Below are 14523 nucleotides of genomic sequence, written 5' to 3' on the forward strand. Positions count from 1 at the left end.
AATGTTGAAATTGCATTTTTTGGGGGGTGGGGGGTTTATGGCTACAGAGAATAAATCATGTTGCTCTTCAGAAAAACAATCACATAAAGAATAGTGCGAGGCTGAAAAAAAGATCTTGAGAAACCAACAGGCAGATACCAGGGCTTTAGAAAAGGCAACTCGCCCAAGCACCGTTCTTTCTAACTGTGCCCCCAACCCCTTCCCAGGGCGGAGAGACCCTGCAGGGCTGTGGAGGGTGTGTGTGTGTGCGCGCATGCATGTGTGTGTGTGTGTGTGTGTGTGCGCGCGCGCATGCATGTGTGTGTGTGTGTGTGTGTGTGTGCGCGCGCGCGCTGTCTTCAGGTAAGAGCCAGGCAAGCTGATTTCAGAAAAGCTCACGTGCAGGTGATGAGACTGCTGAGGGCGCAGTCCAGGCTGGAGGGGGATGTGGAGAGAGAGGGTCCGCGCCCAGCGCCAGCCTGAGGGGCAGCGGGCCATCCGGGGTCTATGCCCAGAAGACTTGAGAGCAACCATTAGTTCCTGGAGCTCCCTTGGCCCAGGAGTGGAGGGAATGCCGTGGGGACCCTTGACATGCATGTTGGTGTCAGGCATCAACCTGGCTGATGGTCGGCATGAGGTGGGAGCCCAGCAGAGACCTAAGGATGCGAGGAAGCTAGGCGATCCAGGAAGAGGCCTGGCAGGGACCTGGACTCCATCCACAGGGCCAGGCTTGTGGAGAGTGTGTGAGTCTTGCCTCTGACCAGCAAGACTGAAGTCAGAGCCTCCTGTGCTCATGGGACTCAGCCTAGATGTGCGTCCTTCATTCAGTAGGAAACAAATGGTCATTCATTGGTGTGTTTAGTGTTCTGAATTTTAGCCTTGGGTGTTTTTATTGCCGAGGTCCCTGAACGTAAAGGAACCCTCAACATGGGACTTACTATCACAATGTTTTTCCTCATTTGCTGTTATTCAAAGATTTATGAGGGAAAGAACTCCACCTGGGGCTGGACTGGACTGTGGGCACACCCTGAGACAAAGCTGTCACCTGCTTTCCCATGGTTTATAGATCGTGGGAGGCTCAGAAAGGAAAACCAGAGATCACAATTTAATACGGCCAGAGGCGGATTTAACGGCAGGCTCATCGGGCATGCGCCCTGGGCCCTGACTTCTGAAGGGCCTCCAAAACCCCAACTTTACACTTTTTTCTAATGATACCAAGTTTGGTTTCATATGGGCAATTTTAACATTAACAGTACATAACATTTTTTACTTATTTAAAAATATGGTTAACATGTATTTTTATTTTCCCTCTTTTTTTTTTTTTTTGAGAGGCTCAATATTTTCTTCTGTGCCCGGGGCATCAACTGACCTAAATCCGCCTCTGAATAAGGCAGGTGTCATTCCTGTTTTACAGACGAGCAAATTGGGGCTCAGAGCCACACCAGGGATGCGTGCCGGGGTGAGGACTGGAATGAACCCAGGTCTGTTTTGACTCCAGAGCCCGTGCTCTTTTAAGTGACCCAAAGGCCACGAACACAGGATACGCGCAGCCAGAAAAGGCTCCCCTAAAGAACCTCTTAGGGTCGCTCCACCCAAGGACACACGGAGAGACAGAGTAGAGATTAGAGCGCGAGACGGAGGAAGAATTAAAATAGTGCTTTTAATATAATTTCCAGCAGTCGTACACACGTTCTTTTACATCACGTGTCTCTAAGTGGCTCATCTAGAAAATAGAAGCTGCAAAAATACAGAATAACACACTCAAATCCTATTGAGTATGTGCTTCCCCGTGTTCTGGGAAACTGGGGGGGGTGGGGTGGCCTTTGACCCCTGCTAGGAACATCCGGCCCTGGCAGATCAGAAAGGCTGTCAGATGCCTTGGTCAGAGAAGCAGTCTGGAGTGGGTGGGTGGGGTTTTTTCTAAAGCGTGTCAGCAGGTCATCCCCCCCCCCCCCCCCCCAGGAGCCGAAGAAAGGGATGGGCAAAGGGGAATCTGCGTACCGGGCCACCATTCCTCTTTGGTGACCCCAGGAAGAGTGCCTACCCTGAGGGCTTGACCACAGCCACACGAAAGGACCAGGCACAGGCCGTGTAATTCACTCGGGGACCCTTGGGTTCACGGGCCGGGCAGAGCACGCTAAGTCAGGCCCCCGAGGTCTGTGGGTGGTGGCGGGCTGTTGTCTGCACCTCAGCTTCTCACAAAGAAGTCTTCTGAAGGTGACTGTGACTCGGGACAGCTTTTCTCAGTCTCAATGTCTTGGTACTCTGTGCCTAAGGGAGGGAGGGAAGAGCCAAGAGGAAAAAGAGAGGTCGGTCTTTTCTGGTTTTCCTGCTTGTTGTTTAGGCTTATACAGTAGCAGCATGGCTGGCTGGTGGGACGGGCCAGGACGGGGAGTCGTGCCAAGGACCCCGTTGGGTTTTGCTCTGTAGAACCCCGAGGAAACAAGATTCCGAGCCCAAGGACCTTTCAGAAGGCCACATCTCTCCAAGAAGCATGTTTATCGACTTATCTATCGCAACCCTCACATGGGGATGATGAGTAAGACACTCCCCAGTCAGGAACTTACCCTTGTCTTACACAAATCGCCTTCTGATCTAGGGGTCTAATGTCCCTGTAATCTCTACTGAAGGGTGGCCGCATGCCAGAGAGCACCTCCCGCGTGACAGTGCTGGGCCTTCTCTCCAGCCTGCGGACCGGGGAGTTCCTCCCTCAGCCCCACTCCCCGCATGCTGTCAGAAACGACATTGGAGCTAGGTGTCGCGGCCCACGCCACGACTGAAATGGACGCTGAGGCTTCACTTAAGAGAGCCCGCGGTTCCTGGCATGACTTAAAAGCTGTGTCATCTCATTGACTGTGACAGGCACAGGGAGGGGTGGGGGGGGGTGTCACTTTGGACTCGTCCTCTTTAGACTATGACCCGGCGGCGTACAAGGTGACAGTGGGAATGTCGCCGCTTTGCTCAGCACTCAGCTGCTGAGAGCTGGCTTAGGGCAGCGACCCATCCTCAGCTTCACTAGCTCTGGTTCTTACAGTCTTGGGGGTTCTGCCCGAAGTTGGGGGCAGGGGGGGGGACTGGGACGGAAGCACGAGAGCCCGAGTCGGTTTTCACACACAGAACGGACGCGGCAGAGGAGCATCTAGTGGCCGGGGTGGCAGGAGGAAGGAGTGTTTTTTAAACATCTCTGATGTTTAATTACCAACATAAAAGAAGAGTTTTTCTTATTTTAGATTCCTGTTTTGGTAGGCAGCATTCTGCAGAGGTTTTCTGCCCCCATCCCACCTCTGGATTGATTCTCAATGATCCTAGACTTCCGTGAGGGGGGTCCCGGTGGTAGATGGTCTCAGAGCTCTGAGAAGGCAGTTCTGTGTTCCCACTGGGGTGGCCATGTGACGTCACACAGAGAGCACTGGCTCAGGAGTCAGACAGACCTGGCATTGGCTCATGGGGGCTTTCTAACTGGCCAAGTTTGGGAAGCTTGGGTGGGCTGAGCCCTGGTTTTCTCATCTGTGAAATGGAAACCGTCCTACCCACCCGACAGGGCTGGTGGGGAGGGGCTGCGAGAAGTGTCACCCATGGCACCTAATTAGGTAGCAGGCTCCTAATGACCTTGAATCCGCAGCCCCTTCTGGTGCTGGACTAGAGTTCAATTTGTGTGGTAGCTGTTTCTTTCGCAATAAAACCCCCTGCATTTCATACTTCTCATTCCTTCTTACGACCTGAGATTGTAAAATCGTTGATGACAAAGCTATCTTGATGAAAGCCATCTCCTATCAAGTTAGCATGAATTTAAGGAAAACATCACTTTAGGGGGTTTAACGGGATGGTGAACTCTTAACCTATGGAACGTTAGACCTCTAGAAAATTGACTCGTGTCCTGTTCACTCACACGAAGAGAATATAATCACCTGAGCCTCATTTCAGAATATTCCTGCCACAAGATCACCGTCAACTACTGATGATTGGCCTGACTCATTAATGCACACATAGAAATGTCTAGAAAATGTTTCTTAAGCGCCTAGCCTCTGGAAATAGAAGACATTCAACCAGATACCAGTGTCAGCATGTCTGAGGGCCCTGGGCCAGAGCTGACCTGGGGTTTTTGCTGTGAACCCCGGGGACACCAGGCAGGGGGCTTGTCTGGGTCCCCGCACTGGAGACGATGACCAGCATGAAGGAGGGACTCCCTTGCATCTTGTTGCTTTGAAAGTGCGTTTCAGTTTCAGAACTTGGCAGAGCAGGGAAGCCACCTGTTTCCACTTCTTACCTGTCTCTCTGGTAGAACACCTCGTATGAATGGGCCCTGGGCTCTGCGTCAAGACCAGGAATAATGCAGGAAGAAGGGCCGTCCCCAGGAAACAGCTGTCGCTGGTCCTGATTGCCACACTGGGGGCACCCACAGCCCCTGTGAGCCTGAGACTGCCTCGCAGCCAGTCCCTGCTGGTGGATGGGTCCCTCCGTCCTACCAGACAGGGAGGGAGTACCCACAAGGCTAAGAATGTGGGCTTTGGGTTCAGAGACCTGGGTTTGAACCCCCGCCCTGCTTTGTGACCTTGAGCCAGTTCTAGAAGCTTTTCAAGCCTCATGTTCCTCCTTATAAACTGAAGCTCGTAACAGTTCCTGACTCATGGGATTACCGTCCAGATTAAAGGAATTAACGCAAGCAGTGAGCCGGTTAACAGTAAGGGCTTGATGAACATCAGTGACGAGGATTAGTTTTCATTAGTGTTTCCCAATGACAGCCTCTGTCTATCAGCCTCCTAGTGCCAGCGTCCCTGCTGGGGGGAGGCCGAGGGCTGTGAAATACTTCCCACTGCCTGTACTTACTCTTCTTATCCTTGTTTCTACATTTCTTCCTCCTGTGCCCATTCCCATCTTACAAAAAGGATGATCAACCCTGACAAGAACTTACCTCATTTTTGTACCTGAACTAGATTCCCGGGGTCAGGAGTGTCAGAGCTGCTGGTCGCTGGGCTAAGGGACACTTCCCGCACATGACCTCGGTTGCTAGCGCTCCCAGACACGCCGTGCCGCCTCAGAGCCCAGCCTGTGCCCAGAACAGAGCAGCTGCTCCGGCCCCGGCCCCCGCCTTCGTATGTAGAGCTGGGTGGGAACACCCCCCACTGCTCACACCATGCCGAGGCACCTCTGTGTTACACCAGGCTCTCAGAGCCGAAGACGCTCACGCCCCGGCCCTTCGCAGAGTTTGTGGACTTGCTCGGATGGGTCCGTAGAGAGGGGCACACCCACCGCCCTTTAGTGCCTGGTCCTAGACCACCCTTCTCTCCAGGCCTTCCTGCTTCTCATGAGCCAGAACTCGTGTTACCACCACGAATCAGCCCTTTTTGCACCCAGACGCCCGGATGGACAGACCCGGGCTCTTTAGATTATTATGCTGTTGCTTTTCTGGGTTCCGTCTGGCTGGCTCATTGGACTGTGACCCCCTAGGGGACAGGACCATGTTATTTTTTGTAACTCTTTGTATCGGGTCCAGGGCCTGCCACACAGCCACGCTTCCACAGGGGAACAGATACATACCTCCAGGCGCACACGGGGCCTCCCCGCACGCCGCTCGCTCACCCTGCAGAAGAAAACCCTGCTACCGCACCGCTAGCTCTGAGAAGTGCGAACTCTGTCCCTGGCCCTACGGCAGTCACAGATTTCTGAGGTCGGGGGATCTTTGCTTTTCCCAATTCCCCTTCCAGGCTCTCTCCTCACGCCCTCCCTGCTGAGACGACCAAGGACTCCGAGGTCCCCACAGAGTGAGGACGGGGGTGTGCAGGGAGAGGACAGTCTGGGTCCCGCCGGGCTCGGGCATCTGAACAAAGGCTCTGCTCTGCCTGCCCCTCCGGAGAGAGAACCGTTTCCCGGTTTGTTCTTGGGCACCCATCGCTCCCAGGGGCACTGGGCCAAAGGCTTCCTGTCGGGCCGGTTTTGAGAGATGAGTTCGCTCCTTGCAGCAGTGAGAACTCAGGAACGTGGGCTGAGGAGGGCGGGGAGGGATGGGCGCAGACAGTATTTACGTCCCAAACTAATTTCCTAGGTCGGATTTAATGCGGCAGCCCCATCCGGGACACTGTGCTACCCTTAGGTATCTACCTGGACTCCAACCTCGAGGGGGTGCAGGTCATGGGGGGGCAGGGGCTCAGCGCAGCATGCAGCCCCTGCTGTGTGTCTGGTACATTTTCTTGGCTTCTCGACCGATACCTGGTTTTCCCCGGCTCTCAAAATAGGCAAGAAGGGGACAAGGCAGCGGACAGTCTGTCTGCTGGACTGAAAACAGGCTTGGTTTTCTCCCCGTATCTAAACCCAACCAGCCCAGGTCTGCAGACAGTAAGGCAGAGCGGGACCCCTCCACCCCGGAACGGGGCTGAGCGTCCTTCCCTCGGCTCGTGACTGCCTGCTATGGGCTGACCTCTGGGGACAGCTGTTGGGACTGCCCATCCGTGCCCAGGGCACAGGGCTCGGTGAGCAAACCACAGCTCCGTGACTTAAGCTGGAGTCCTGGCCGTGCAGGCTCATGGGGAGCCTACAACAGCTGTCCCCAGACGGGCCTGCTCTGGGGCTCTGGGAGGTAGTAGCAACCGCAACAGAATCTTGTTCCCTGGCTCCGGCTGGGCGCCCTTGGTTGGGGCGACCCAACATTTCCGGGGTCACCCCAGGCCTGTGTGCCCTGTGGCAGGCAGGGACTGGGAACCCTGGCCTTGGCAGCGGGAGGGGACATGTGAGGCCATTACTGCAGACGGGCAGGTGGAAGGGGGGCTTTGAACATGGGGCACGCCGCCTGACCACACCTCGAGGCCCTCTCCAGAGGAAGCTGTCGCACCGCAAGGGGCTGAGAAAGAAGCGATGTTTATGGAGAAGCACACTCCTTCCGGCTCACAGACAGCGGGGAGTCTGTCAGAGGTGGCCTCAGAAGCTGTTGGCGCTCTCTCATTATTCTGTCCGGTACATACACCAGCAGACCCCCGGGGGGCCGCCAAGGGAGGCCTGCCTCTCCTGCGCCTTCGTTAGCTGCAAGGGGAGCCCGCACACGGTGACCTTCCGCAGTGGCGTGTCCCCAGGGTGCCTGGGAGGTGCACAGCCTTCCTCTGGGAGGTGGGGAGCAAAGCTGCCCGCCTTCTTCCCCCGACAAGAGGAAGCCACAGGCCGAAGGCAGCCACCCCCGTGCCCCCAGAGAGAGAGGGGGGAGGGAGACTATAAAACGTGTTTACTTCAGATGCAGGAATCACATTGGTAAAAATAACTTCTTGGTCTACAGACACTACAAAAATCTGTCAGAAGTTGCCGGGAAGAGAGACTGTTTCGTCCGTCCTCGGGCTTGTTCACCTAAGATGCTGGCGGAGCTGGCAGCAGCGGAGGACCTTGTCACTCACGTGCCAGGAGCCGGCAGCGGCGGAGGACCTTGTCACTCACGTGCCAGGTTGATTCTGTCCCTTACGTGTTCATCCCCAGTGGGGATCCTACCAGGGAGTCTTTTCATTCAAAACACCTCTCGGAACCAAACAAATAATCAGCGGGCTGGGTCTGGCACTGTGTGTATTGTGGTTCTTTGTAGCACAGAAAGAAAAACAACAACTCCAGGTTCCCTGTTTGGTAGTGTATGAGAAATTAAAAATTTTAAAGTTCACATACCACTTCAGAGCCTTCTTGCCATGGGGGACTTTAATTTTCTGTCCAGTTGTTGGTCCTACTGAGTCCGGGAGTCGTTGGCTTTTGTCACCCTAGCACCTTATTCACAGTCAGTCTAAAGATCTTAGGAAAAAAAAATCCAAAATGCAAGGTTTTTTCTAAAACTTTACAGAAAACCCTCACAGAGCTCCGTGACGCACTAGGTCACGGGACTTCCGTGGGTGCGCACAGAGTGTGGACAGCTTTGCCGTAACACGTGAGAGGGCGGGGACAGCATACATGTTTGATGAATTAGCTGGAGACAAGCCAACGTTGTGCGAGTTCCCATGCTGGCCAGCGTCCCGCCTCTGTGAGCAAGGACAGGCTGCAACGGAACAGGGGAAGGGCCAGTGGGGAGCGCCCTGTCCCCAGCGGCTGATCCCCGTGACCCCGCACGGTGACCCCAGCTCCTCTCAGGCTGCCCATCAAACCACCCCCTTTCCAGGGCTTGTTAAAACCTGGATACAACACCTCCTTCTCTCCCTGATATTCTCTTTCACTCTCCTCTTGCCTTTAGGGTGACTGCAGCTGTGCTCCTGAGGCAGAAAGCAAACCCACCCACCCACACACTCCTGAGGTCCCTCCCAAGGTCACGGTCAGCCTGGACTCACGTCCCTGAGGAAGCACGACGGTAAATCAGGTGGGCTCTGTGTGTGTGTACGCACCTGCGCGCGCTCAATACGCCCTGTCTCCTGGAAACATTCTAGAAGGTCGAGTCTGCAGGCTGCCAAGAGGTGTCCCCGTGATTCTCACCCCAGACAATGGGAGGTTTGCTCTCTAGCTGTGGGGGGTTCGGTCAGTTTCAACACACACACACACACAGGCCTCTCAGTACAAGACGGCTCCCAAGAACCCTCCTGCCAGTGTTATGCACTGCACACGCTGTGGCTTCCAGGAGCCCGTGGGTTTAATCTGTGATCGCAGACTCCACGGGCCGTTGGGACAGGTTGTACCTGAGAGCCTTTCTCTCCGCCCTCTCCCAGAAGCACGGGCCCGTGCACACACCCCACACCCCGCCTGTCTCCTCACGAGCCGAGAGGCATGCCTCTTGGAACATGACACACGAATATCAAAGGGCGTCCCGTGACAGCGACCACTGACTCTTGGGGAACAAAACAGGAAGGCAAATTTGCAGTAAGTCACCTCGCCCTCCTTCTGGCTCAAATGTGGGTCTGTCCGGGGCAGGCTGTATAGATACACTTTTCAAGCATTTTTCCTTACTTGTCACACATTACATATTCTTGTTTTCACAGAATATCCAAATGAGGATAGAATGACAAAAAAAAAAAAAAATTACAGTAGATGAATTTCATCCCTTGAATCATGTTATATTTTTTTTGGTGCATTAAAAAAAGGAAGAAAGTAAAAGCAACCAGGATAGTAAATTCGGCCCAGAGAACTGTTAGTGACCGGAGGATTAACATGGGTTTCAGAAGTCGTTAAAAATAGTCATCGAGGGTTATACATACAACAGTTTGAAATCCATATGCATTGCATGACTTTTTTTTTTTAAAAAATGGCAAAATGTTTGGCAAATGTAAGCAAATGACTTGGACTGGGTTGGGTTTCACCGGCTCTGAGGGACGTCGGTCATAGCCAGGTGAGGCCCACTGCTTCCTGAGGTCACTGCGGGGCTGGGGGCGGTGCTGGGGGGGCGGGGAAGGTGGTACCCCCCCATGTCCGGCTCCCCCTCGGGCCCTCAGTCTTGAATATGGAAATGGAGCTGGTGAGAAGTGCCAATGACAGATCCCAGCACAGGTCACCCGTTAGCATCGCTGAGAGAACTCGGGGGTCCTTGAACCTCATGCAGACTGGGTGAGGCGTCTACATAGTGACCCATATTGCGAAAGTTCAAGAGAGGGGAAGGGCTTCCGCTCCTCTGACCCGCGGGCCTCCCCACCCCACGGGGGAGTGTCACTAGTGCTTAGTATCCTGGCAATGTTGTCACCTTGTGTGTTTTTAGTAGACTTTCTTTAAAAATATTTTCCTTCTGTTGTGTATGCTGTATGTGTGGTCAGACATGTCCATCCTCCTCCAAGCTTGCCACCACTGTCCCCTGAATTGGGCAGTGCCCGATGCTTGCAGCTGTCGGCACCCTGAAACACCAATGTGATGGCTTCAAGGAGCAGGCTCTGACCCCAGCAGGTCACATGTCAGACATATGGTCCCATGCACTCCTCACTCTGAATCCCATCTGGCTCGGATTTGGAGAAAAAGGATAAAGGTCGTGTGTGTGTGTGTGTGTGTTGTGTTAGGTGTATTTTTTTTTTTTTGGAAACCTTTTTCTTTTTGTAGGAAAAATGCCCCTTTGATCACTACGCAGAGTTCGGCCCTCCTCGAGTCACTATAAAACGGACTCCATGTTCTCACACCACTCGTGGTCTTCGAGGTTATAGATAAACTTTGTCCTATGCGTCTGGCTTGCGGGCACAGGGTCCCTCCCTGGATTGTCTAGGGTCAGAGTAGAGGCAAAGAACTCACTGGTGCTCAGCCCGCCCTCGTGGCTCTTGATGTAGCGCTTGTAGTTCCTCCGCAGGCACTGCCACGTGGTGGTGTACAGGAGGAAGGCGAAGGACTTGAGCGCGATGGCGATGCTCACGTACAGGTACCGGTAGGCCACGTTGTCGTAGAGCGCGCAGGCGCCCTGCTCCCCGCAGAACGTGCTCCAGGACAGGCAGGTGGAGTCGATGCCGGCCCCGAAGACCAGCGGCGGGGGGATGAAGCCTGCGGGAGGGAAGAGGGCCCTTAGCCGGGGTTCTGACGGCACGCCGGGTGGGCGGAGCGGCAGCCGGGTGCTCCGGGGGTAGGGGGAGGCGCTGGGAGATGACCCGCCTGAGTCTGACACCCAGCTCTGACCCACAGGCCTGGGCATGCTGCTTCCACCCTCTGAGCCTCAGTTTCCTCGTCTGCACCCAGGGGGTACCAACGCCAGTCCTAACAAGACTGCTCAGCAGCGTGCAGAAATGAAGGTGTAAAGAGCATTTAGAACAGCGCCTGCGACACGGTAAGCCCAGCACAAAACCACTGACGGCTGCTCTAGTTTTCATCTGCTGAAACACAGGAGGCTGCCTGCAGGGAGGCCTTGGGCGGGCGCTCTCACATGGGGCACCCTGTCAGTGGTGGAGTTAGAGCCGAAAGGGACCAGACACTGAACACCTCAAGTGTGCGTGTGTGACTACACCCATATATACATGATGTACGTAGATATGCATGCGGAGCTCAGGCTGAAAACAAACACCTGCTAACAGACAAGCTCCCTTCTCCTGGTCCTAACCACGGGCTCAGAGCCCTTTCCGTTCTAGCTGGGAATGTGGTGTAAACGCTTTTGAACCCAGCATGTGGGCAGCTAAAACTGGGCATCCCAAAAGGCCAACGATATGAAAATTGTTTAGCATCCTATCCTTGACAGCTCTGAATTACTGTTGATGTCCCGGGTGTAACCCCCACCCCCACCCCAAGCTCAAAGGTCCTGGCTGTCCATGGAAATCACTGAGCTGTCCCATCTCAGACCAGCCAAATTGAAAGGTTTGGTGTGTGGCCTAAACATTAGCTCTGGGAAACAAAATACAGCAGGAGCTTCTGGCCTGTGAGGGGTGGAGGGGTTAGGTAGTCTCCTGGGCCTCAGCCCCACTGCAGGAGGCCCCCCTCCTACCGTAAGCCTGTGGTGGAGTCTCCCTCAGCTCTGGGGCAAGAGGCTACACACCCCCTCACATCACCCGTGGGCTAGTCCAGACTGCTATGGCTCCGTCCCAGGAGGCCTACCTCCCACCGTAAGCCTGTGGTGGAGTCTCCCTCAGTTCCGGGGACAAGAGCCTACACACCCCCTCACATCACCTGTGGGCTAGTCCAGACTGCTATGGCTCCGTCCCAGGAGGCCTCCCTCCCCACCTCCCTCTCTGGTCTGGAGGAGTCAGACTCCAGTCTAGCAGGGCCTGCATGCCTCTCGCAAAAGGCCTGCCTACAAACCCCCTGCTCTAGTCTTGTCTGGTGGGGTCTCCTTCTGCTCCGAGGCAGGAGGCCCCCCTGCCAGTTCTCTAGTCTGGGGTGCCCTGGCTCCTGCGCTAGAGGCCCACCCCCCAGCGTCACAGCCCAGTGTGGCCAGGACTGCTCTAGTCTAGTCTTCCGAGGCTCTGTCACCGAGGCCCACCTCCACCCTCTCCTTCGACCGGCCTGGTCCCGAGGACTCGAGTCTGCCCTGGCTCTGGTGGAGAGGCTCCCCTGTCAACCTCTGGCTTGAGTCTAGTCCCTCTTTCCTGGGTCCCACTGCAGTAGACCTGCCTGCCTCCCTCCTCCTCTGGTCTAAGCTAACCCAGTCTGGTGGGCCGTGGCGCCACCACAGACGGCCTGCTTACCACCTCACGCTCGAGTCTGGGCAGGTCCCCAGCGCTCAGGTCCGGTGTGCCTCGTCTCCGTGGCAACAGGCCCGCTCCCCAGCCCCATGATGCTCCACTCCAGTCTAGTCTGCCTTGTCCCATCGCTGCCTCATCGGGGCCTTCACGTAAAACCTACCTCCGGCTCTGGATTGCAGGCTCCGGCCTATTACCTACTACTCTATAGACAATGCAGGACTTGTTTTTGGTGTAGACGCACGAATGGTGAACCCAATTCAAGGCACTGCACCATGAGCGTAACAGTGTCGTGTTATACACACGGTATAATGGTCAGTCACTTCCTCAACTGTCCTGAAACTTTCATGAGCCTTCCAGAAACGTCTCCCAATCTTTTTTCTGTTTGTGGTATATGCTATTGTTTTGAAGCAGTGGTTCTCAACCTTTCTAATGCTGTGACCCCGCAATATAGTTCCTCATGTTGCGGTGACCCCAAACCAAAAAATAATTTTGGTGGCTACTTCATAACTGTAATTTTGCTACAGTTATGATTCGGAACGTAAATACCTGATATGCATTATGTATTTTCCGATGGCTTTAGGCGACCCCACTGGGGTCGCGACCCACAGGTTGAGAACCGCTGTTTTGAAAGGTAATGTTCATTCTTTTAGCCAGCTGTTGAGAGTGCCCTGCATCTGTTAAAGATACAGGGACCTCTACCTCAACTCCACAGTTGGGGGGCCCCACCTTCCCAGGCAGTGAGCAAGAGGACACCCAACAGCAGGGCTGTGCTCACTTACCTGGTGGTCCATCGAGCTTTGAACACCTTCTGTGTTTGCTGAATGGAGGTTTATGTGGAATGTTTTAAAAAAAACGAGGGCCTGCAAATTGCTACCATCTATTACGCATTCATCTACCCACCCACCCAAATCAAGGCAAACACAGGAAGCAGGGCATCACGACTCACACACAGTCTATCTTCCCAACAGGAGAAAATGATCAGCATAATTATTACTGTGCCCGGTTATCTCTGAAAGCCACGGCAATGTCCAAGGAGGCCGAAGGGGCTCGGTTATTGCTGACTTGGCTGTCACCCGTGGAACGCTTCTGTTTCCTGTGACTTACAGGTAAGACGGATGTGCCATTTCAGGGTCCCAATGTGTAAGCGACATTCACGGACTGAGTGGTTGAGAAGCTTCTGAGGCCTTTTCCTGCTCACAGCAGGACTGACCATGAAAAGTGACAGGAAATGGCCTGCTGCGGGCGGAGAAGGAACCTGACAAGGTGGTGGTGCCCCAGAGAAGACCTTCTCTTCCTAAGGGAGCCAAGGGTGAGTGTTTCCCTCCGCACCTGTCCATCACCGCATTCCCCATGGATAAGATGCACCCGTTCCCGAAAAATGTGGAGTCTAAAAACTGGGTGTGCGACTTATACAGTGGTTCTAGTTTTATTTCACTTGCATTTCCCGCTTTTTTGGCACTTGCCTTTTTTTTTTTTTTTTCAAATGTCGAGCCTCAAAATTAAGGTGCGTCTTATACATGGGGAAACATAGGGTCTGTAGGGATCAGGCTCATCGTAAAAGTATTAAACGCATATATAGTCAAAAACTTAAACTTAGAACATAATGTGACCTTGTTATTCAACTATAACTGCTCACAAAAATTAGGGGATATTTCAAAATGAATATGAAGCGATAAAATATCCCCTAAGTTTTGTGAGCAGTATATAATAATTGCTACCATTTCATGTACTTTTTCACATTTATGTACACTTTAAAAACAGGTGAGTGGACAGTGTGTTACAGACCTCTGCTCTCACCACCACCCATGCCCCTTCCAGTTCTATAGTTTGCTTTCCAGAATTGGAAAGGGGAACATAAATCCTACTGCGATTACAGACTGTGTTGGACTTCACTGAACCTCTGCTTTCAAACATTCAGATCGTAGCCCCCCCTTCTCTTCAGTTTTGCAAACACACCCCTGAACATTTCTACAGTTCATTCTTCATGCTCATTCGTGGCCATACACTTCAAATGGGGAACGCTTTTACTCTGGAAACACAGGCCCTGGCAATTTCCCTTTCCACATTCCTTTACCGTCTCACGACCAATAAAAGAGGCCAGGGCCCTATTATTCAAGGAAGAAAAGTCATCCTATCTCGATCTCGGCCTTGACAAAGAGATGTTCATAAAGCAGCAGTGTAGTCTAGCGGGAGAGGGCGGGGCGTGGCTGGAAGCCAGGGGACAAAGAGATGTTCATAAAGCAGCAGTGTAGTCTAGCGGGAAAGAGCGGAGCGGGAAAGAGCGGGGCGGGGCTGGGAGCCAGGGGACAAAGAGATGTTCATAAAGCAGCAGTGTAGTCTAGCGGGAAAGAGCGGGGCGGGGCTGGGAGCCAGGGGACAAAGAGATGTTCATAAAGCAGCAGTGTAGTCTAGCGGGAGAGGGCGGGGCGTGGTGGGGTGTGGCTGGGAGCCAGGGGACAAAGAGATGTTCATAAAGCAGCAGTGTAGTCTAGCGGGAGAGGGCGGGGCGTGGCGGGGAGCCAGG

At 53.9% G+C, this 14523-nt stretch overlaps 1 protein-coding gene across 2 annotated transcripts in view; it reads right to left on the minus strand.

Annotated features, from left to right (window-relative positions):
- Positions 1-1620: 1620 nt before the first annotated feature.
- SLCO3A1 (solute carrier organic anion transporter family member 3A1) overlaps positions 1621-14523 on the minus strand; it is a 278228-nt gene continuing 265325 nt past the window's right edge. The window contains exons 10-11 of one of the 2 annotated variants that reach the window (XM_066238910.1): positions 10132-10374; positions 1621-2250 (exon numbers count right to left, since the gene is read on the minus strand). In XM_066238910.1, the coding sequence (XP_066095007.1) occupies positions 2168-2250; positions 10132-10374 (326 nt within the window). In that variant the 3' untranslated portion in view covers positions 1621-2167. Of the gene's footprint in view, positions 2251-8957; positions 10375-14523 lie in introns of those variants that run through there. The other variant, XM_066238909.1, reaches the window with a different exon arrangement.

Source organism: Saccopteryx bilineata, chromosome 7 (genome assembly GCF_036850765.1).
Source record: "Saccopteryx bilineata isolate mSacBil1 chromosome 7, mSacBil1_pri_phased_curated, whole genome shotgun sequence".
Lineage (NCBI taxonomy): Eukaryota > Metazoa > Chordata > Mammalia > Chiroptera > Emballonuridae > Saccopteryx > Saccopteryx bilineata.